Source organism: Aotus nancymaae, unplaced genomic scaffold (genome assembly GCF_030222135.1).
Source record: "Aotus nancymaae isolate 86718 unplaced genomic scaffold, 86718_ANA_hifiasm-v0.15.2.pri h1tg000032l_0, whole genome shotgun sequence".
In the NCBI taxonomy this organism is placed as follows: Eukaryota; Metazoa; Chordata; class Mammalia; order Primates; family Aotidae; genus Aotus; species Aotus nancymaae.
In genome coordinates, this window is record NW_026988445.1 from 11,628,553 (window position 1) to 11,651,902 (window position 23,350).

General features: G+C 39.4%; 1 protein-coding gene across 2 annotated transcripts in view; it reads right to left on the bottom strand.

Annotated features, from left to right (window-relative positions):
• The window catches only part of TP53BP2 (tumor protein p53 binding protein 2), a 67,531-nt gene that overhangs the window by 34,247 nt on the left and 9,934 nt on the right, over positions 1-23,350 (bottom strand). For both annotated transcript variants that reach the window (XM_012459751.3, XM_012459752.3), the window contains exons 2-3: positions 9,004-9,151; positions 3,176-3,289 (exon numbers count right to left, since the gene is read on the bottom strand). In XM_012459751.3, the coding sequence (XP_012315174.2) occupies positions 3,176-3,289; positions 9,004-9,151 (262 nt within the window). The remainder of the gene's footprint in view (positions 1-3,175; positions 3,290-9,003; positions 9,152-23,350) is intronic.

The window sequence follows — 23,350 nt, forward strand, 5'->3', positions numbered from 1 at the left end:
TTTAAGTTTGGGAAGGTATTCACTGGAAACACTAAATATTCTGCTTTTTTGACTAAAAAGAATTTTTATAGCCAAAATGCATGAGTCTTTCAGTACCACTTAATGTATAAGGAAAAGTCTTAATTTAATAAATTATAAGAAGCAAATAATATCAACAGAGAATTTTAAAAACACATTAAGCTTATATCTATACTTTCCAGAAATTAAAAAAAATATCAAATTAACTCCCAAGAAATTTAAGATTAAAATTTCTTTTGACTCAAATGTCAATTATAACTGTCAGGAATCTTAGCACAAATGCCCACTGCTAATAAACAAATAAATAAACATGTCTACCTTCAGAGCCAAGTATCACACTTACACCTAACTCTAATGCAATCAGCTTTATTTTTTAAATGCAGCTCAATTCTCTGACAAAATAGCTCAGGTAATCTGTCACAATATTTCTGCAAGAAAAAAAAAGCTTCTATAATTTCAGAATAATTGCTTTCTTTGCTGTCTTAAAGAGAGCACTTAACTAGTTTCTCTTTTGCATAATCAGTTATATAATTAAAGTAAAAAACAAGAGCTTTGAATGTAATTTCACATAAATTCTGGGTCATAGGTCCTAGTTAAATTGGAAAAAGAATATGGTGACAGTCTCCTAATCCTTATTCGAGAGGTCTAGACCAAAAAGAGTAAGTTAACACCTTAATAAAGGAGACTGAAAAACAATCCTGTTTTATCCCAATTTCAACACTATGTGGCACTGGTGTTTTGCGACAATGTGAAAACAGCTCCTTTATCTTCAGATTATATTTCTCACATTACAAACACACTGAAACTGCATATTGCACTATGGAGAGACTATTTAATAATTTATCCAGTACTATACAGCAAGATATTTGAACAGGTAGATGGATGGGTAAAATTCAACTAATTATAAAGGATGTATGTGACGTAAATAGAGAACAAAATAAAAATAAGACGCAAATGCCAATATAAAACTACAAAAAAGAAAAAAAAAAGCCTAAGGAAAAAAATGTTTACCTAAAATAAAATTACAGACACCAGTGATACTGAAAGGCAACCAGGTAGCTTGGCTGAGGTGATTCAGGTTCCACTCCTGGCTCTGCCTCTAAGTGTGTGGCCTCTGACAAGTCACTTAACCCCTAAGTATCAGCATTTCTCGTCTATAGCGTAGAAGGGGCCAAACTAAGTCAATTCTGCCCCTCAGCTACCCCATGCTTTAAATGTAATCATTCCTAGTGGTCAGGTACCATACAGACACTTGTGTTAAAGCAACAGTTAATAAAACTGTGCTTTTTTTTTTTTTTTTTTTTTTTTTTTTTTTGGGAGATGAAGTCTCTCTCCATTGCCCAGGCTGGAGTGCAAATGGTGCGATCTTGGCTTATTGCAACCTCCATCTCTGGGGATCGAGCGATTCTTCCGCCTCAGCCTCTCGAGCAGCTGGGATTACAGGTGCACGCCACCACGCCCAGCTAATTTTTGTATTTTTAGTAGAGTTGTAAAGACAGGGTTTCACCATGTTGGCCAGGCTGGTCTCGAACTCCTGACCTCAAGTGATCCACTCACCTCAGCCTCCCAACATGATGGGATCATAGGCATGAGCCACTGCACCCAGCCAAAACTGAGCTTTTATAATGTGCAATAATCGACATCTGCTACATTCTTTTTCTTTTTCCTCGAAATGGAGTCTCGCTCTGTCGCCCAGGCTGGAGTGCAATGGCACAATCTCTACTCACTGCAACCTCCACCTCCATGGTTCAAGTGATTCTGCTGCCTCAGTCTCCCAAGTAGCTGAGATGACAGGCACATACCACCATACCCAGCTTATTTACATTCTTACTCCCAAAAATTATAAACCGAGGTCAAACAAAGTAGCCTCAACTTCCCATTTTTCAATGAAATCTCAGCATTTTTAGAAATATATAGCAATCCTGCTTCAATCTGCGGCTACTCACTGAGAACAGAACTTCCCCACAGATCTCAGCTCTGAAGCTGCTCATTCTCCCACATCCTCCAAGACTGCTAGGTCACAGGGATGGCTGTGTCCCCAGTGTCTACTGCTGCTTCCCACCCACACTCTCCATTCTCCCCTTATAGTCATCTATAAACTCTGGTCACAATCCCTGGTCACCAACAATGTGACCAGTTGAATCCCTTGTTCTCTCCACTTCCAAGTCCTGTTTCATTCTGGATGACGTTACCACCCAAATGCGAGCCTCAGTTCTATCTCCACTCTAATTCAGGCTCATTTCAGGGTCCCATCTGAAACCACAACACTAGAAGCCCTCTACCTCTGAAATTTTCAATTCAAACATTCTGCTTTTGACCACTATTTCCTTTCAATCTGCCTGTCTACCCATTTCCTCTCATGACATCCATTCTTTAACTGAGACTAGCAGCCTCTTAACTCTTGTCTACTTTTCCTCACAGCCCCTCCTGTATTCACTTCTTCCCCAGCCAGCTGAAATATCACCCACCAATACACTCTTCTCCCCTGTCCCACTGGCCTTCCATCAAATTTGTCTAGAAACCTTGGGTTTTCTAGACAACTGTCCAGAAAGAATTTGTCTAGAAAACTTTGTTTTCTTCTCTTCTTACAACCCACCTGGGCTATAGACTACCACTGGAGAAAAATCACGTATGGTCTCAAGGGTTCCCAGCAGTCTGGCTTCCCTAGTAAGCCCTCTCTCCTAATTTCCAAAACAGCTCAAACTTCCCACCCACCTCCATCATCACTACTAGCTCAGAGAAAACAAATGTTTTTAGATGAGAAATCCCTCTACTCCCACAAAATGCACAAATTTAGCCACACTGCCACAGTTTTATTTCTGTCCTGTTATTATGGAAGAGGGATCCTTCCTCTTGTCTAAGAGGACTTTCTGCCTCAGGGCTGTGGAAGTACCTAATCAGGGACCCTGCCCTAACAAGTATTCCCTTTCTTATAGTTTCAACCTCCCGCTCTAATGACTCCTTCCCACCTGCATTAAAAAGCTATGGTCAAACTTCTCCGCCATCCACAGCCTATCTCCACAGTTTCAACTTCCTGACCTCTCCTTCATCTCTCAAATTACCTGGCTTCTCGTCATGTGCCACCTACTACTCCCAGCTACTCCAGTGCACAAAATAAAACTTAAATACCTCTAATGAGGCACAGAGCACTACCTACCAATGTCCCTGCCAGGGGGGCGTTCATGACGAAGGAAGAAGCGAACTTCATTCCTCTGACTTCCAAATCGTTGAAGAACATCAAACATTCGCTCATTATCCGCAACCGGACGTTCTAAAGCAAATGAGTAGAAACCACATTATTTTCAGGTAAAATAAAGATAAACGTATGATTCACCATCTATCCTTCATGCAAACTATACATCATTACAGCTGTAAAAATGTATCTATATTTGCCCCTCTTCCAGTGAGAATACCCATGTCAGAATTTTTCTGGAAACAAAAGAAGGGCACACCTAAATGCCTAGTAAAAATAGAAGCTTTGGGAGAAACAATATATCTCCAGCTGTCCTAAAAAAAATCTTCCAATCTCAAGGGATCTGGATATAAAAATGAGACATACTGTTTGAAGAGGCAACTGCTTAAAATCAACGAAACTCCAGTAATGTCAACATAATTTTTAAATATAAGAATGTTGAAATAGCCTACAAAAACTCAACACATTTATCAGTAATCAAGGACACTATCTCAGCACATTAAATAAACATGGGCAGAGAACAGAGCAGACAAGAATTCAGCAGCCAATTTGGTGAACTAACCCTGAACTTAATCTGCTTGGTTGCAACAAAGTGCAGTTCTGGTTCTACTTCCATTAACATAACATACTGAGTTGACAAAGATAATTTCCTTTTATAAACCACACATATTCTAAGACTCCCCAAAAAGGGGTTAGAGAGAAACCCTCCAAAAGAAATTGTGAGTAGCCATTCTATCCACCCCTACAAAATACACATACACAAGCCGTACTCAAAAGTAGTAAAATCTCCAGATTCCAGGAGCAGAGAGAGAACTCAAGTCCACAATGGCCCCAGAAAGATATGGACCTTCTCACAAGCTCTAGGCTAACATTCTGATGGCCCTATGATGGCAAAAAAATTAGGCATAGGCCTACATAAACTGAAACAGACCCGTCAAAGGTTCTCAAAGTTCCCTACTAACACCTGGGCGCCAACCACACCTACAGGCATGCACTGCACTGTGTTACAACTGCCTGTAGTATTCAATACAGTAACATGCTGTATAGCTTTGTAGCCTAGGAGCAATAGGCTACATACCGTATAGCCTAGGTGTGTAGTAGGCACGACCATCTAGATTTGTGTAAGTACAATAGATGCTCACACAACAAAATCACTTAATGACAAATTTCTCAGCACATATCCCCATCATTAAGTGACACATGACTGTATCTCCTTGCCAGAGCATTTCTGCCTATGTGACTCTGAACACACCATTCCTAGCATTCATCATTTCCCTGCCCCACCACCCTTTTCTCCTGCAGATGAAACACATCTATTACTGCAACCACCACAATGTATTATAAATATCTGTGGATACTCGTTTCTCTTTGTGCCCTGTAAGACACCTGAAGGCAGCTTTCATCTCTGTAACCTTCTCAATCAAGTGTGGTCCCTAGCACATTAACAGGCATCCAAGAAATGTTCACTAAGCAAATTACACGAGTGGGTAGTGAGAAAATGGAAAAGGAAATCAGAGGAGGACAGAAGAGGAAAAGAAAGGCTTAACACGAAGAGAATTAAGTAATAGGGAAAGACATTTACAGTTTTGGAATAAGGAATTGTTTTAGTAACACAAAAATAGGCCTGAGATCCTGAATAGTTTTTAAATGCCTACAAATCAAGAGGGAAGGGAAAAAGCCAGAGTAAACATGAGCAAAGGATATAAAGAAACAATTTCAAAAACTAAAAAGCCAAATGGCCAATAAACAAATGAAAAAACAGGCAACCTCACTTGAAATCAGAAATATGAAAATTTAAACAAAAGTCAAGTTTTCAGCTATCAGTTTAGTAAAAGTTAAAATAACTGTTGATGAGGAATACATCTAGAAATAACTAGAAAGGGTATGAACTGATATAACCTTTGCAGAAGAAAATCTGACAATACATATTACATTTTCAAATGTGTGAGCCTTTATGTTAATTTGGTTCATGATAGTAACCTGTTTACTATCTATATATATCCCATAACATCATGTTGTATACCTTAAATATACACACACACAAAAAAAAAGTGTGACCTGGACAGGCACGGTGGCACACGCCTATAATCCCAGCACTTAGGGAGGCCAAGGCTGGAGGATCACTTAAGCCCAGGAGTTCAAGACCAGCCTGGGCAACACGGCAAAACCCCATTTTTGCAAAAAACACAAAAATTAGTTGGGTGTGGTGGCACCTATCTGTAATCCCAACTACTAAGGAAGCCGAGATGGGAGGATGAGCGGGAGAAGGAAAGAAGAAAGAAGATGAGGAGGAGAAGGAGGAGGAGGCAAAAGAAAACTTTTTATTTTTTGAAAATTTAAAAAATGTGTGAACTTTTAACCAAAGAATTTCATTTCTACCCTCTAGAGAAATGTTTGCACAGGATCAGAAGAGGCTCCTAAAAGGATTTTTACTGCAGCACTTATTAAAACAAGATAATTAATTTAATTTAATGTTTATAAATAAAGCAATTGTTAGCTCAACTGTAGTTTATGCATACTGAGGGAAATTATGTGATAATTTAAAAATAATACAGTGGCTCATGTCTGTAATCCCAGCACTCTGGGAGGCCGAGGCAGAAGGATCACTTCAGGTCAGGAGTTCAAGACCAGCCTGGCCATCATGGTGAAACTCCGTCTCTACTAAAAATACAAAACTCAGCAGGGTGTGGTGGTGGGCACCTGTAATTCCAACTACTCAGGGGGCTGAGGCAGCAGAATCACTTGAATCCAGGAGGCAGAGGTGGCAGTGAGTCGAGATGGAGCAACAGAGTGAGACTCTGTCTCCAAAAAAAAAACAATATAGATTTACACATACTAAACAGAAAAGATCTACAAGCTATGTTGTAAGATAAAACAGTAAACTGGAGGACACTGATATGTATGCTACTATTTACATAAAGAATCAGAGAAACACAAAAATATTTCTTCAGTTACTTACAAATGCAGAGAAAAGGTCTGACAAATTATCTGGCTAAAATCGTAAGTGATTACATCAAGAGATCAGGGGACTCACTTAGGAGAGAGACATCCATTCTGTTTATATTATTTCCTTTTTTAAAAACTAGAGGCTGGGCATGGTGGCTTACGCCTATAATCCCAGCATTTTGGGAGGCCCAGGCGGGTGGATCACAAGGTCAGGAGTAGGAGACCAGTCTGGCCAACATGCGAAACCTCATCTCTACTAAAAATACAAAAAAAAATTAGCTGGGTGTGGTAGCGCGTGCATGCAATCCCAGCTACTCAGGAGGCCGCGGCATGAGAACTGCTTGAACCCAGGAGGCGGAGGTTACAGCAAGCCGTGACTGCGCCACTGCATTCGAGCCTGGTGACAGAACGAGACTCTATCTAAAAAAAAAAAAAGAGAGAGAGAGAGAGAAACAAACAAACCTAGAACACATACCAGTGTCATCATTAAATTTTGGGGGGTTATTTTTGAGACAGTCTTGCTGTGTTGCCCAGGCTGGAGTGCAGTGGCATGATCTTGGCTCATTGCATCCTTCGTCTCCCAAATTCGAGGGATTCTCCTGCCTCAGCCTCCTGAGTAGCTGGGATTACAGATGCCCACCATCATGCCCAGCTAATTTTTTAATTTTATTTTAGTAGAGACAGGGTTTCACCATGTTGGCCAGGGTGGTCTCAAACTCCTAACCTCAGGTGATCAACCCTCCTCAGCCTCCCAAAGTGCTGGGATTACAGGTGTGAGCCACCACGTCCGGCCAAAAATTTTTTTAATTAAGAAGTTGTAAAACAGAAAATCCTTTACGCATCATCATCATGTAGTAAAGGTTATTAAATTCAAATGAGCAAGATACTAAATAGGAATAGGTGGGAACAAAAGTGTCAAGGAACAGAGTACAGCCCTGGCAAAGTAAGAACGCTTCTTCCTCTATGAAAACGAGAAGAAAAGGGAGGCGCACACAGAGAATGTGAGGTACAGAGTAAGAAAACTGAGGAAGAACACAATAGAGAGTTTCAATTATCTCAGTGAAGGATAAAGCAAGGTTATTTGCTGAATGCAAGGGGGTTACCAGGAACAGCTAGAAGTTCATTTCCTCATTTAGTAAATATTATTGAGCACCTACTAGGTACAAGGCACTCCCCTTTAGCCAGAGAATACAGCAGTGAACAAGATAAACAAGGTCTCTACTCTTAAATAGTGTACATTCTAGTGCATGTGTCTGGGGCTTTCAGGATAAAAGGAGCAATAAACTAATAAACACACACACAGTCAGAGTGACGTGTCTTCAGCAGAGAATTACATCAGGATGATATAACTGAGAACTAACTTCATGGTTATTTTAGCAGGGCGCTCAGGAAAAACCTCTCTAAGAAGGTAACATCTTAGCTGAAACCCAGAAGGAATCAACAATGACAATATCTGGAGAGAGATCAATACAAACAGTGGGAATCACTGTCACCAATTACTCCAAGATGGGAATGAGCTTAGCATATTCAAGAAATACTTTTAAAGCTACAGAAGGAGCAGAGAGGAAAATAGTACCAGTTGACAGCAAAGACAAAGAATCTACAGGACTTCACAACCTAATATTAAAAGTTTGGATTTTGGCTGGGCACGGTGGCTCATTCCTGTAATCCCAGCACTTTGGGAAGACAAGGCAGGCAGATCACCTGAGGTCAGGAGTTTGAGACCAGCCTGGCCAACATGGTGAAACCCCTTCTCTACTAAAAATACAAAAATTAGCTGGGCCTGGTGGCGCGTACCTGTAGTCCCAGCTACTCAAGGAGCTGAGGCAGGAACATCACTTGAACCTGGGAGGTGGAGGTTGCAGTGAACTGAGATCATGCCACTGCACTCCAGCCTGGCGACAGAGCGAGCGAGACTGTCTCAAAAAAAAAAAAAAGTTTGGATTTTTTTCTAGGTGAAAGAGAAGTTGCTAGTTTTAAGTAGGAAAGTGAAATTATCTAATTTTCATTTTCAAAAGATCCCTTGGGCTTCTTCATGTGATTGTTCTAATCTGGTTCCTATGGAAAAAGAAAGTAATTTGGAGAGACTTCAGAAGACCTACTTTCTAGAACATCCACCTGTAGAAAAGTCAACCAAAGATGAATAAAAGGCCTTGCCTGAAAAGAAGTGGGGGCTCAGCTGACATTAGCTATCATGAATGGCATGAACTCAATTAACACAGTGTGTAACTTGCTCTGGGGACATTTGGCATCCCCGGAGGTGAAAAAGGAAACCAGTAGGAGTTCACCCAGTTTGTGTAAGAACAAGGCAGAAATGATGAAAAATTACTCCCACATCTACCAACTCCTATGGAGCCCAAAAGAAACCAGGCTATCCCATTTTAGAGCTCCAAAGAACCATAAAGAGGGATTGATTTCAAGGCTTACAATAATGCCCATGAGTTCACCACTGCTGTCTGCCACTATGGCTCCTCAACTCTAATGAGTAGCTTTCTCTAAAAACCTACAAAAACAGTGGGCAAACCAATTAGGATGCCTCAAGTTTCTAATTGAGTAAAGTTTACACATACAAAGACACTACTGAGCATCAGCCACTGGACCACAACATCCCAGATGACCTTTTATATTTTATATTATAGTGTCTCCATTTAATTGCAGAAAAAGTAAACAACAAAAAGACTTCATGTATCACACCAAAGCTGGATAAGGAACACTATATTCTGCTGGACATGCTACTCTACACTTTCTCCTTGGAGAAACATGAGCATTCGCACAGCATCATGTCTACAAACCAACATTAATAAAAGACAGAAGAACCAAAGCACAAGGCTGTCAGGGTCTCTCACCAGAGCCACACCACACTTCAGTCAAATGGCAATCACTCTCGCCAGGTTCTTTGCACAGATCCACCACGTCTCTGCAGACTGTTTCTGGAGTAACTGGAACTTCTGTGAAGTGCTGCTCATTGTTACTGAGATACACAGTAAGAAACATCTAAAAATTAAAAGAGAAACACACAGTTACTGGTACTGCCTGCATAATGTGGTATTCACCTTAAATTCCTTTCTCCAAACAAAATCTCAGTTGAAAGTGCAAACATACAACAGAGCAGTCTGGCTGTCACCTGGCCAAAGGTGAGGTGTGGATCGGGGGTTGAGCGAGACCTGGAACCCCTACCATGGGCAGTAGCTCTTTGGCGACCCTGGAATACCATTACACCAGTTCAAATTAAATCTGTTTTTGCCAGTTTTATTCATGTTGGTTACCAAATACTTACATATGCCGGACCCATACTACAAATATATATTCCTGTCAATCCTGTAAAAGTTGACTAGAGGACCTCATCCATATATACTTATTTTTGCAGTTTCTTTTTGGAAGGACACATAAGAACATAACATGCTGCTTCTGAAGTGGGAGGGGGATGGAAACTAGGAGACAGAGTTTGGGAGGGCTCTGTCTGTGTAAGCCTAATCTTTATACAATGTGCATACATTACCTATTCAAAAAATTGTACTTCTAAAATGTTTTAAGCAAGTTAAATACCTACTTTGAAGTATAAGATTTCATTAGCAAAATATAAGTAGAAATGAGCAGCTGTTATGCTAACACCTACCTGACCTTGTATATAAACGCTGAGACCAACAGAAGGTTTAAATTTAAAACTCACTAATAGGCTGGGTGTAGTAGCCTACACTTGTAATCCCAGCACTCTGAGAGGCCACAGTGGGAAGATCACGTGAGTCCAGGAGTTTAAGATCAGTCTGAGCAATGAAGCAAGACTCCATTTCTACCAAAAATTAAAAGAAAATCAGCCAGGCATGGTGGCACATCCCTGTGGTCCCTGGCTACTTGGGAAGCTGAGAGCGGGAAGACTGCTTGAGCCCAGGAGGTCACAGCTATAGTGAGAAGTGATTGCACCACTGCACTCCAGCCTGGGTAAGACCCTGACTTAAAAAAAAAAACTAACAATCTTAATCTTTCTCCTAATAAAAAAAGACACTGTATCTTAAAAACACTGCTACTAAGGAATTAAAGTTTTCACACCTTTTAAATTACAAAAAATATTTTGTTAATTTCCAATGCTGAAGAAACTAAGTGAAACAAGTTTTTGATGGTAATGCAAATAAGTAAGCCCCTATGTTTACTCAATTCAATGAGTACCTAACTCCATGCAAATCAACATGTATCAGGATTAAAAAATAGTAATAATTTGAAAGAGTTACCTCACAGTGAGAAAATACCCTGTGAAAATAATTCCAATCAAAGAAAGAGAATGCATAAGCTATGGAACATAAACTTGATGGACAAGTTTCGTTTTTCAAAACCACTAATGAAACTATGCTAAGCACTGGGAAAAGTCTGGGTTTTAAGACTTCAAAAAAGCAAAATAATTAGGATATACACTATGACCACAACATGAGGACCTCATACAGCAGTCAGAGAGCCTGCCAACAGTCATACAACTCCCCTTCCAGCTTAAATGTCTCTGCCCATTGCCCAAAATGGAGAAAGCTGCACTAAGATGTTATTTGCAAAAAGGCAGCACCTGATTAGGGACTATGATTGGAAACTGGCTAAGACATCTGACTCGGTGCCTCAAGATTTGGTCAGAGTAAAAGGAGATATGCATGACAGAAAGAGTGACCCCTTGCACTCAGGCCAGTCCAAGTCTCCACATTCTGCAACGAAAGCTGTTAACTCACATGAACATGTGTAACAGAAAAATTAAAATAGTGAACACTGTTGAAACAATTTTTTCCATGGAAGGAAAACACTGTAGACTTTCCCAGTATGAGCTTAGAAGCTTTCAAGCTAATTAGCTCAGGTTTTTCACATTCTGACTACATAAAAGTACATAGTTCTAGGCTTCAACTTAGCCAACAAGGCAGCACTCAAAATTATTACACAAAAATCATAAAGTCTTGACTAAACCATTGAAAACTAACAAAGATTAACAAAGCACAGAATTACACTCGTATGCTGCTCCCAAAGTATACAGCATATTCAGTGGAGACAAATAATGTACACTTTAGCATTAAATACTACCTCACCATACTCCCTATCAACACCAAAACTTTCTTTGAAGTTTATCACTTCAAAAATACTAACTTTTCATTGTAAATATGAGGCTTAGAGGTGTTAAGTTACAGAAATACTGGAAATACAGAGTATATGCTAAACACACACCCCATCACAAATAAAAGCGTATTATTTGAGATCTGTAAACTTCATCTTTCAGACACATTATCTCAGAAACTTACATCAACTCTCAGATAAACAGGAGGTGTTATTTTCTCTTTATAAATGAAGAAAAAGACTTGGATAAGTGATCTACTTGTCTACTGAAATGAGAAGGTCAGGGTACAGTTCTGTTCTTCTGATCTATCCCTTATTCTTTAACCTATCCTTTATAGAAAGAAAATATTAGGAAATGCTCCATTTAACCACAGTTACCCAAACTTTAACAGCAATCTGATCTTTTACTTTCTGGAAAACCAACAGCTTCATTTATTTAAAAGTATAATTAAAAATAAGAATGATGACAGATGTGTTCTATTTATGGTTACTTTTCCCACAGGGTTAACACTGGTATGAATAGTAAGTGTATGAGTTGACCCCATTTCTACCTGTCATGTATGGAGATCAGCTCTGTGGTGATTTTAGTAACTGTACTGCAGTTCGTGATGCTGGGCCAGCAACATGATATTTCTGTCGATTCTCAGGCAGGAGATCTGGTTCAAACTCCAGATTTCTTCATAATTAGTTAGACTACCTTCGGTAAGTAATGTCACATCTCGGAAACTCAGCCTCCTCATCTTCAAAATGGGTCTTTAAGTTCCCTAACAACCATGTGTTTACATATGTAACAAAGCTGCACGTCCTGCACATGTATCCTGGAACTTAAAATTAATTAAATTACATTTTTTCCTAAAGTTCCCAAAAATTTATTATTTAGTAAAGGTTTACTAAGTACCACAGTAGAAGTCAACATTTTTACAGTAGCCTACAAGGTCGCACATGATCTGGCCCCCATTTCCTTCTAATCCCCCTCACTCTATGCTCTACCTGCGTCCTCTCTGCTGTTCATCAAACACACCAGGCATGTTCCCACCTGGGAGCCTCCGTACTTGCTGTACCTCTATTTGGAATGCCCTTCTTCGTATGTCAGCATAACTCTCACTTCCTCATCTCTGTCACGCTTTTACTCAGATGTCACCCTCTCAGTGAAGCCTTACCTAGCAACCCCACCTAGAATTCTAAAACCACACAGACACACACACACACTCCCTAGCCCACTCTTCTGCTTACTTCCCTCCTTAGCACAGTCACTAGCATGCCATGTTATATTTATTTAACTCATTTTTATTATCTGCCTTTCCTACTAAAATGTAAGCTCCACACAAAGGTTCTGTCTTTGTTCAGTGTTGTATCCTCAGCACCTAGAACTGTGCCTGGTATGTAACAAACACACACTAAGTATTAAATCCTGTAAATGTAATTGCGTTTTACAGATGAAGACACTGAAGCACAGAAGGATTTAAGTAATTCACCGAGGTCACACAGCTATAAATGGCAAAACCAAGATCCAGCCCCTTCTTCAAGAGTATACAGGTCAAGACTCTCCTGAATCTGGACCACACAGTGCCAAGTGTGTCACTGCCTCTAGCTTTGTCTTTTACAGTAACATTTTGCCCACAATCCATCATCTTAACTCTGATTTATTTCATGGTCAGTTTTGCTGCGGGTAAACAGTATGGCATGTAGTGCATAGCACAGCTATATACTCTCAAGTGAGAGTGTGTGTCCTCTCTTTCTTCAGCTTACATCCTGCTATATAGTCATTCTACTTCTGTTTCAACATTATTTTCATTCATTCAGTATTTATAGATCATCTACTGTATGGTCTCTGTTCTAATGTAGCAATAATATTTACTAAATAGCAAATACAGAGGCTCCCAGGGGGGAACATGCCTGGTGTGTCTGATGAACAGCAAAGAGGACGTGGGTAGAGCACAGAGTGAGGGGGATTAGAAGGAAATGGGGGCCAGATCATGCACAACCTTGTAGGCCGCTGTAAAAATGCTGACTTTTAACTCTGGTACCTAGTAAACATTTACAACACATAGTACAAAATTCAAAGAGAGAAAGAAAGCTGTATGGAGAAGGACACAGCCCACAGGGAGGAAGCCAAAAAAATAAACCCCTCAACCTGAATCCTTCCCTCTCATGTCCACCCACTACTCCCCACTGGACAAACCCAACTACATGCCAGATGGCAAGGGAAGCGGCTGATGCAGCAGGGGGGAGGAAGGTGAAAGTGAATGCTGAGGGGCAAACAAAAGACACCCAGCCACAGGAGCCCTCTTCTCCGTACCATGAGCCCTCTTCTGCTGAGCAACCCAGCAACCATCTAACGGAAGTGAGGACACAGCCAGCTGGGAGAAGAATGTGCCAAGCAGAGGACAAGGATCCAGCAGAGAAGCCTGAGAAAGAGCCACCAAAAAAAGACAGGAAGTAGCCCAGAAGACTGTGGGACACCAGAAGCAAAGCGAAGAAAGTGTGTGAGGGAGGAAGATGCAAAAGTGTACCATCAGATTTAGCAAGATGGAGGCTGCTGACTGCCTTGACCAGCAGCACTGAGTCATAGGGATAAGGGCCTGGCTGGAACAGGCTAGAGAACCTGAGGGAAGGAAGCAGAGGCACAGTACAGACAACTAGTTCTTCCAGTGTGTTCTGCCCTAACCAAAGGCAGAGAAAAAGGGGCCATTTAGGGAAGGAGACACAGGGTAAAAGGAATGTTTTCTTGTTATCTCAAGATGAGAGTTTTTAGAGATCATTTTAATTGACAGGAATGACCTAGTAGAGAGAGAAAATGGTGCTGATGAAACTGACTAATGACATAAGTATGTCCTCAAGTTATAAAAGTTATTTTTTCCAACATATATCAATTTCCTTTTCCTTCCTTTACTTGGAAAAACAAAAAAAAATAAGAAAAATAATCAAAAGAGAGGCTGGTCTCACTAACCTATCATGTTAACATGAAAAAATGCAGGCACACATGTTCTTTATATTGCTACCACCCTTTTAATCTCTATTTTACGAATTTACTGTATTATAAAAGAATTATTCAAAAAGTAATTGAATTTTCTGACTAATAAAAAAACAAAATGAATTCATTTGTTTCATTTTGGTGAAGCAGTTTTTATCAGCATGTTGAAATTTTTACTTAGAAAAGAACTTTTAGGCTACTCTATCAACTAAGTCCTTCAGAAAACAATTCTGGCCCAGAATCCACTATTTTTAAAGATAAAAAATAAAACTGGTAAATCTAAGAAGTTTCCTGCATCTAATAACCAAAATATTTTTGAAGGCAATGAACAAAAAATGAAACTTAAAAATATTTCAGTTATACATGTTTGTTATAAAACAGTGCTCACTGTACCCTATTATGCATACCATCTACAGGCACAGAAAAAAGCCTGAAACCATATTCACTAAATTAACAGTAGTTATGCCCTGGTGGTGGGATGACTAAGTGAATTTTCAGAAACTTATCTATGCTTAAATTTTCTAGAATGTACCAATTGCACAATAAAATTGATTTTTTAAGCAATCAATGATGAAAATAAGATAAACATTTTTATTCACACACATTGTGCCTTCCCTGGATCCTTACTGTGAGATATGGAAGGCAAATATCTGTTGTGAGTGCTTTTCTTAGGTCACTATCTTGCCTCAACTTTAGTCAGGAATGATTAAAAACAAGCAATTAAGAAGCATATCTTAAAAGTCCACTATATAGGCCTGATACAGTGGCTCATGCCTGTAATTCCAGCACTCTGGGAGTCCAAGGTGGGCAGATAACGAGGTCAGGAGTTCCAGCCTGGCCAATATGATGAAACCCTGCCTCTACTAAAAAATACAAAAATTAGCTGGATGTGGTGGCTTGCATCTGTAATCCCACCTACTCGGGAGGCTGAGGCAAGAGAATCACTTCAACCCGGGAGGCAGAGGTTACAGTGAGCTGAGATTATGCCACTGCACTCCAGCCTGTGTGACAGAGAATGACTCCATCTCCAAAAAAAAAAAAGAAAGAAAAAAAGTCCACTATATTAGAATGGAATATTATTCAGCCATCAAAAGGAATGAGGTACTGATACACACTACAGCATGGACAAACCTTGAAAACATTATGCTAAGTGACCGAAGCCAGACATGAAAGACCACATAGCATATAATTCCATGTGTATGAAATGTCTAGAATATATAAATCCATACAGACAAAAAGTAGATGAATAATTGCCATGGGCCGAGGAGAGGGGGAATAGGGAGTAACTGCTAAAAGCATGGGGTTTCTTTCTGGGGCAATGAAAATGTTCTAGAATTAGTGGTGATAGTAGCACAACCTTGTGAATATAATAAAAACCACTGAATTGTACATTTTATATGAGTGAAATTTACGGTATACAACACCTTTTTAAAAAATATGTTATGAATATAACACTTAAAAAAAAAAAGCCCGCTGTATGCTTAGTATGTGAGAGATACAAAAATCTCTCAGGCCAGGCATGGTGACTCACACCTAAAATCCCAGCATTTGGGGAGGCCAAGGCAGAGGGATCACTTGAGCCCAGGAATTTGAGACCAGACCAGCCAGAGCAACATGATAAAACCCTGTCTCTACAAAACACAAAAAATTAGCCAAGAGTGGTAGCACACACCTATAGTCCAAGCTACCTGGGAGGGTGGGGTGGGAAGATCACCTGAGTCCAGGAGGTCGAGGCTGCAGTGAGCCGTGATCCCACCACTTCACACCAACCTGGGCATCAGAGTGAAACCCTGTCTCAAAATATTTTAAAATATAAAAATATATATTTATATTCATATAAAAATATAAAAGAGAACAATTTAATACTCTATTACATCAATGAGAATTTGGGCAAAATGGAAATTCAGAAATGAAAAGGATGATCATGACCTGAGGCAGATGAGGTTTCAGCAAACAGGCATAAATTAATAGTAAGCATAAAGAAATAATGTTTTTAAATTATCTGTCATAACTTTACTTCCAAAATGCCTTTTCCTGACACTGTATGTTTTTTAAATACCATATTCTCAAGAAAATAAGATGACTTCATTAGCTCCTTTCCCATAAGGAAGCAAGCAAAATGGGGTTCCCTACAGTTAAAGCCTCTGGGAAGCTGTTGTGAGAAATCTGACTATTCTCATTGAATCAAGTTATAATCCTGACAGCTTTTGAGGTAAACTGTTTTCATCATAAAGAGTGCAGCAATAATCAGGTCAAAACAAAACAGCTGTTACAGATTTACCCATACTACAAGGAAAACAAATTGCTGGGACATCTGAAAAGGCTCGTGGCATCTTGCTTAGCTGGTAACAGAGTATAGTTTTTCTTCCCCAGGAAGAAAAAGTATTAGATCAGCCCTTCTTGGTGACCACATACACATTAAAATGTTAACTTCCTTTGAACTTAGAAATCAGGAACATCATTTTTTATAGTAGGAACCACAAAGAGAGAACATTAATCAATATAACAATAAACTCTAAAGCATATTTAAGAGCAGAAGATATAAGTGACAAATCCCACAAGACAATATAAATACGAAGACATGCAGGGAAATAAGTATTACTTAAAACAATGAGGTACCACTTAACAGCTACAGGTTGAGTACTCCCTATATGAAACACTTGGGACCAGATTTCAGAACACTTCTGATTTTAGAATATTTAGATAACCAGTTGAGCATCTCTAATCCAAATATCCAAAATCCAAAATACACCAATGTGCATTTCCTTTGAGTATCATGTAGACCTTCAGAAAGTTTTCAATTTTGGAGCATTTCAGATTTCAGATTTTTGGATTAGGGATGCCCAACCTGTATTAAATTGCCTTCAATTAAAAGACAAGATCCAACACAGATGAGGTTGTACAAAAGTTATTTACTCAAAGATATTATAAATTGTTAAAAATCCTATTTGGAAAGTAAAATATAAACCATGTATCAAAAGCCACAGCATTATGTATACCTCGTGACCTTACTCCTGGGAATTTATCTTAAAAATAATTGAAATGAAGAAAAACTCTAAATGCCTGAAATTTTTCACTATAGTGTGGGGTCTATATGTAGTAAGATGAAAAACTAAATATCCAACAACATGGAAAAGTCTTGCCAGGCGCAGTGGCTCACGCCTGTAATCCCAGCACTTTAGGAGACCAAGGCAGGCGGATCACCTGAGGTCAGGAGTTTGAAACCAGCCTGACCAACATGGAGAAACCTAGTCTCCACTAAAAATACAAAATTAGCCAGGCATGGTGGTGCATGCCTGTAATCCCAGCTACTCGGGAGGCTGAGGTAGGAGAACTGCTTGAACCCATGAGACAGAGGTTGCAGTAAGCCAAGAACACGCCAATGCATTCCAATCTGGGCAGTAAGAGTGAAACTCCATCTCAAAAAAAAAGGAAAAGAAAAATCTTTAAACAGGGAAAAAGTTAAGTAAATTAAAATCATTTGCCAGAAGGATTATGACCCAGCCACCAACTCCTGTAAGTATAAACAGAGTGTTAGAAATGTTAAGAAAAGCTTATGAGACAGAACAATACTAAGTTTTTTTAACCATAAAAATATATGTACCATCTTGGCCAGGCATGGTGGCTCCTGCCTATAATCTCAGTACTTTGGGAGGCTGAGGTGGAAGGATCACTTCAGGCCAGGAGTTAGAGGCCAGCCTGGGCAACATTATAAGACCCCATTTCCCCATTTCTATTTAAAAAAAAAAAAAAAAAAAAAGCTGGGTGTAGTGGCATGTACCTGCAGTCCTTGCTACTCAGGAGGCTGAGGTGGGAAGATCATCTGACCCCAGGAATTCAAGGTTACAGTGAGCTATGATTGCGACACTGCACTCCAGTCTGGGAAAGAGAGCAAGACACTGTCTCAAAAAAAAAAAAAAAAGTAAAGGTGTGTGTGTGTGTCTGTGTGTGTGTGTACATACACACACACACACACACACACACACACACACACACTCTGACCTGTATGAAATACACAGAAAATCAGTGACATCAGGGACAAGATATCACTTTTAAATTTTTTAAATCTCAACAGTAAAATAATTTTACAATTTATAATTTAAAAATATATTTAATACAAACTGGGATAAAAGAACATGAAAATATTTCATTAAAAATGGTCAATGTGATTACAACTTTCTACCTCCTACAATCATCTATCTCAAGAGGAGGAAAGTTCAGGGAAAGGTAAAAAAAAAAAAAAAAAAACACTGTGTTAAATTGTGCCAGGCCATTTACAGACACACTGCACAGTAATTCATATCAGTCATAACCAAATGAAGATTTGCCCTTCCAAAAATTCAAAGTCACAGATAAGTTTCACTTAAAAAGAATGGGTCATAGATTTAAGAGTCCTGTGTTTATAGAGCATGTATGTACTGTAACCATGATGTTATGCTATCAACATAAGAATGACTCAATTTAAAGAGGAACTATTTCAGATTAAAATTCAAAAGACTTTTCTAAAAGGAAATTTTTAAAAAATGATAGGGCATTTACAAGAAATTTACTTTGAGTCAGAGACTAATGTTTATTCATTTGATTCAGAAAATCATGTGAAGTTCCACAGAAAGAAGAAAAGAACTAAGAGTATAAGATGTTCCCTGTCACCAAAGGGAAATGAAGTTCTACAATCGCACCTTCAGAGTTCTGATTTATAAACTCAAATCCTTCAAGTTTACCTAAGAGGAAAAAGAGAAAATTATGAAATGAACAATCTGTAACACAAACCCTCCCCAAATTTTGTAACTCAAAGGAAACGCCACAGGAATAGCCAGCCAATTATGCTTTTAGAGAGATTAGGGGAAAATCCAAATGGTTTCTGTGTTTCACAATTCCTCTGTAGAGAGATATGTGTAAACTATTACTTCAGTTTCTACATTTTGTTGTACTCCTCCTGAAGGAAGGCCCAAAACTATTTTTTCTTTTTTTATTGAGACGGAGTTTCACTCGTTACCCAGGCTGGAGTGCAATGGCGCGATCTCGGCTCACCGCAACCTCCGCCTCCTGGGTTCAGGCAATTCTCCTGCCTCAGTCTCCTGAGTAGCTGGGATTACAGGCACGCGCCACCATGCCCAGCTAATTTTTTTGTATTTTTAGTAGAGACGGGGTTTCACCATGTTGACCAGGATGGTCTCGATCTCTTGACCTTGTGATCCACCCACCTCGGCCTCCCAAAGTGCTGGGATTACAGGCGTGAGCCACCGCCAAAACTATTTTTTGTAAGAGGAGGATGCCACTAGGCTTTCTATAAACCAGTCAAGCAAAAACACCTCTCCCAACACTGTGATACAGAGCAGGGATTTAATTAAGATATAACCAAAGTTTCTTTCAAACTCATACACAGCCATACAGCCCAACCATGGCTTCTAACACTGGATGGGGTTTAGAAAGGAGATGCAGATCATTCCAGTCTTCAGGGATATTCTGCCTGTCTCTGCACAGACCTGGAGCTTTGCTCCAGTGCTCATTGTGCCAGCTGGGACTGCACACCAAGGGCACTGGTAAGCTCGGCTGCCTAATTCAGACATGATGCACCCTAGCTGTGGGCTAGGCTGCCAGTCTTCTGCAGGAAGTGTGCTGCTCAACTACTCCAGCCTGGGCTGCCCTTCCTCTTCTCCCCAATATCTGAGTAGGCAACCAACAGGGGTGTCTGTGGAACCTTCCTCAGGAGCCACAGGGACACTACATCTTTGAGTCCTTTCCCACAAAGAGCACTCTCTACCTCCCTGATGATGGATCCCAATCTTATTAGAGTTATCAGAGAATCACTGCTTACAAAGGCCTATTATGATTTTCTTAGCTGTTTCTCTAGCGTTTACTCTTGGAGCCATTAAACTGCTTTTAAAAATCTTCATCAATTACCGTGAGTTATGTATACCAAAGTTCTATTAAGGCTCAATGATATTAAACCTACTTCTACACTAAGTGTACCACTTTTTATCATGGCATATTTTTAACATCAACTCATCAGTTGCTATCAGTTACATCTGAGTTTACTTAAAACAAAATTATAAAATCATATTCAAAGGATTTTTTTACATCATAAACTATTCCTTTGCTCACTTACAGCAAGTTAGAATTCAGAAATCAATAACATGTAAAGTCTCAGTATCAATTTGAACAATATTCTGTTAAAAAAGTTAATCATGTATGGACTATCCTAATCATCCATTCAATAACATCTGGAGCACACAATCATATTCTGAAATAATCAACATTCTGGAAGAAAATGATAGAGCAAATATGAAATGGTTGATTTGAAAAAATTCATAAAGTAGCCTGCTGGTCATAGATGTCTGATAAGAGAACCACTTTATATACATAAACAGGTAACAGGGACCTCTACATAGAAAGTTATAGGAGTGATATCCTATCAAAGCCAGCCATGCCAAAGAAGCTCCTGGTTCTATGCCTTCCCCTCAATTCTAACTTCTTGCTGACTTCAACAAGAAGTTTCATTCATTCACCCGTTAGTACTTACTAAGCCCCTACTAAGAAAGCACAGTTAAAACAAAAGGAACACAGTGATGAAAAAAAGCTTCCCTTCTTTAGGGCAGAGAAAAGAGACTGGTAACATATAAATGAGACAGTATATAAAGTGATATGATGAAGAATTATGTAAGTGATGAGGGGAAGATAGCTCATCATGATCAAGAAAGATACCTCAGGGTGAAGGGGGCTTTTGAGCTGAGACTGAAGAAGCCACAGCCACTTAAAACATCTGAAGGAAGACATTTCATCAAAAGCCCTGAGGTGGTAATGAACTTGGACTATTCTACAACCAGAAAAAAAGGCCAGCACATCAGGAATACAGACTCGTGTCAACGAGGGCAGAGAGGGAACAGGGGGCTAGCTCATACAGAGCCTTGTAGGTCAAGAATAAGGAGTGCGGACTTTGTTGCAAGAGAAAAGTCACTGGAATAGTGATTTGCAACATGCAATTCCCAGACAAACAATATCAGCATCACCTGGGAACTTGTCAGAAATATAAAGTCCCAGGCTCTGCTCCACACCTCCTGATTCAGAAACCCTAGAGATGAGGCCCAGTACTCACACTTAAGTTCAAGAACCACTGCATTAGAGGTTTTTGAGCAGGGAAGTAACATGAAGCTAGGTTTCTGAGTAATTTGCTGTAAATAATGTAGAGTATTAGTTTCACTAGCAGAAAACAGCAGTGTATATTAATCTATATAGTATATATTAATTATAATACCAGTAGTTAACTCAACAATATCAATACATTATGATCCATATACACTGGTATTTATTTTTGCATATTTTAAATTTCAGGGAATTCCATTTCAATTACAAGAAATATTAAGACCTAAAACTTATTTTAAATTATCTACTCCAAAGTTATAGCCTTAAGTCATCAAATGAAAAATGTAAAATAGTCACACTTTTCCTCACTTCTCTCCCCAAAGTAGCTCACCTGATTCCTACACTGTCTTGTAGTGCCAATGTCATCCCCATCCTTCTAGAATAACTAATAGACCATAAAACTTCCTCAAATCCATCCATCCCTACCCACACACCCACCTCCAACCAGAAGTAAATGTTTTCTTTGCTTCTCTGACAACCATTCACACTATAGTTGTTTGTATTCCTGTCTTACCTATCCTACTGGGCTATACCTTTCTTTAGGACACAGGTTTTGGTTCTTAAATGCTTCCTCCCTGGTTTTTCTCCTCCTACATTATACCTCACTCCCCAAAAAACTCTGTCAGATCTCACACAAAGCAAATCTGCAATACATGTTTGTTGGATTGAACGGACACTGTGTCGCAGGAATTCAAAGTTCCACGAAGATGGGAAAGTTAACAGGAGACAAGAACACGACAAAGAGTATGTTCACATCATGAAATGTTTATCTACAAATGGTATTACTTCACAGTGAACGCTTTCAAAGACACACAATGTCTCAAAGAATTCTACTCAAGTTAAATTAAGAAACCTTTTCTCGCCGGGCGCGGTGGCTCACGCCTGTAATCCCAGCACTTTGGGAGGCCAAGGCGGGTGGATCACGAGGTCAAGAGATCGAGACCATCCTGGTCAACATGGTGAAACCCTGTCTCTACTAAAAATACAAAAAATTAGCTGGGCATGGTGGCGTGTGCCTGTAATTCCAGCTACTCAGGAGGCTGAGGCAGGAGAATTGCCTGAACCCAGGAGGTGGAGGTTGCGGTGAGCCGAGATCGCGCCATTGCACTCCAGCCTAGGTAACAAGAGCGAAACTCCGTCTAAAAAAAAAAAAAAAGAAAGAAACAAACCTTTTCTCTTCCTTCAACTACACTTGAAGCTGAATCTAGATAGGTTTCAAATTCTGAATGCATCCTCTAAAGCAACTCATCTTAGGCTACTCTGCTTCAATATCTATCATAAACAATCAACATATAAAGCAAAAGAACAAATACATTTAGTTAATTCCTCCCCAGCTCCAACTATTTACAAGTTTAGTGTTGGTATGCTTCCTTCTAAACTGAGCATTGTTGTTTGTCAGGCATTTGTCATATTTTATGTAAAGGTACTGTTACAGATTTCATTTTATTTTTTACTTTTACTTACTGAGCACCACATTTTTAAGATCTATCCGTGATGATCTAACTACAACCAATCCATTGCTTCTAATTATTTCTTTCCTACCTCCCACTTTGCTATGGAAGTACAGGCAACAACTACACTCACCAAAGAAAATCCAAAATAAGAATATTCATTCATCCGTTAACTCAAACAATATTTTTTAAATCCCTACAGCATGCCGAATACTGTGCTAAGTGCTGGAAACACAAAGCTGAAAAGGCATGGTCCACGTCCTCACAGAGCTTATGGAACAATGAAGAAGCACCACAAACAATGAAAAGAGTACAATGCTGAGAAATGAGAACTTCCTGGTGAAAGCACATTTAAAGCGTTTAAAGTCCAGCGAGAACACAAAAACAATCACCACAAACAGTGGAAGAGGGCATTACTTCACACAAGTACTATTAAGCTGAAACTGTAGGATGAGCACGACAAGCAGGAAGAGGATCATCCAGGCAGACAAACATGGTGTATAAAGACACAGGAAACTGTGCATGCCCTCACAAATATAATCCTGG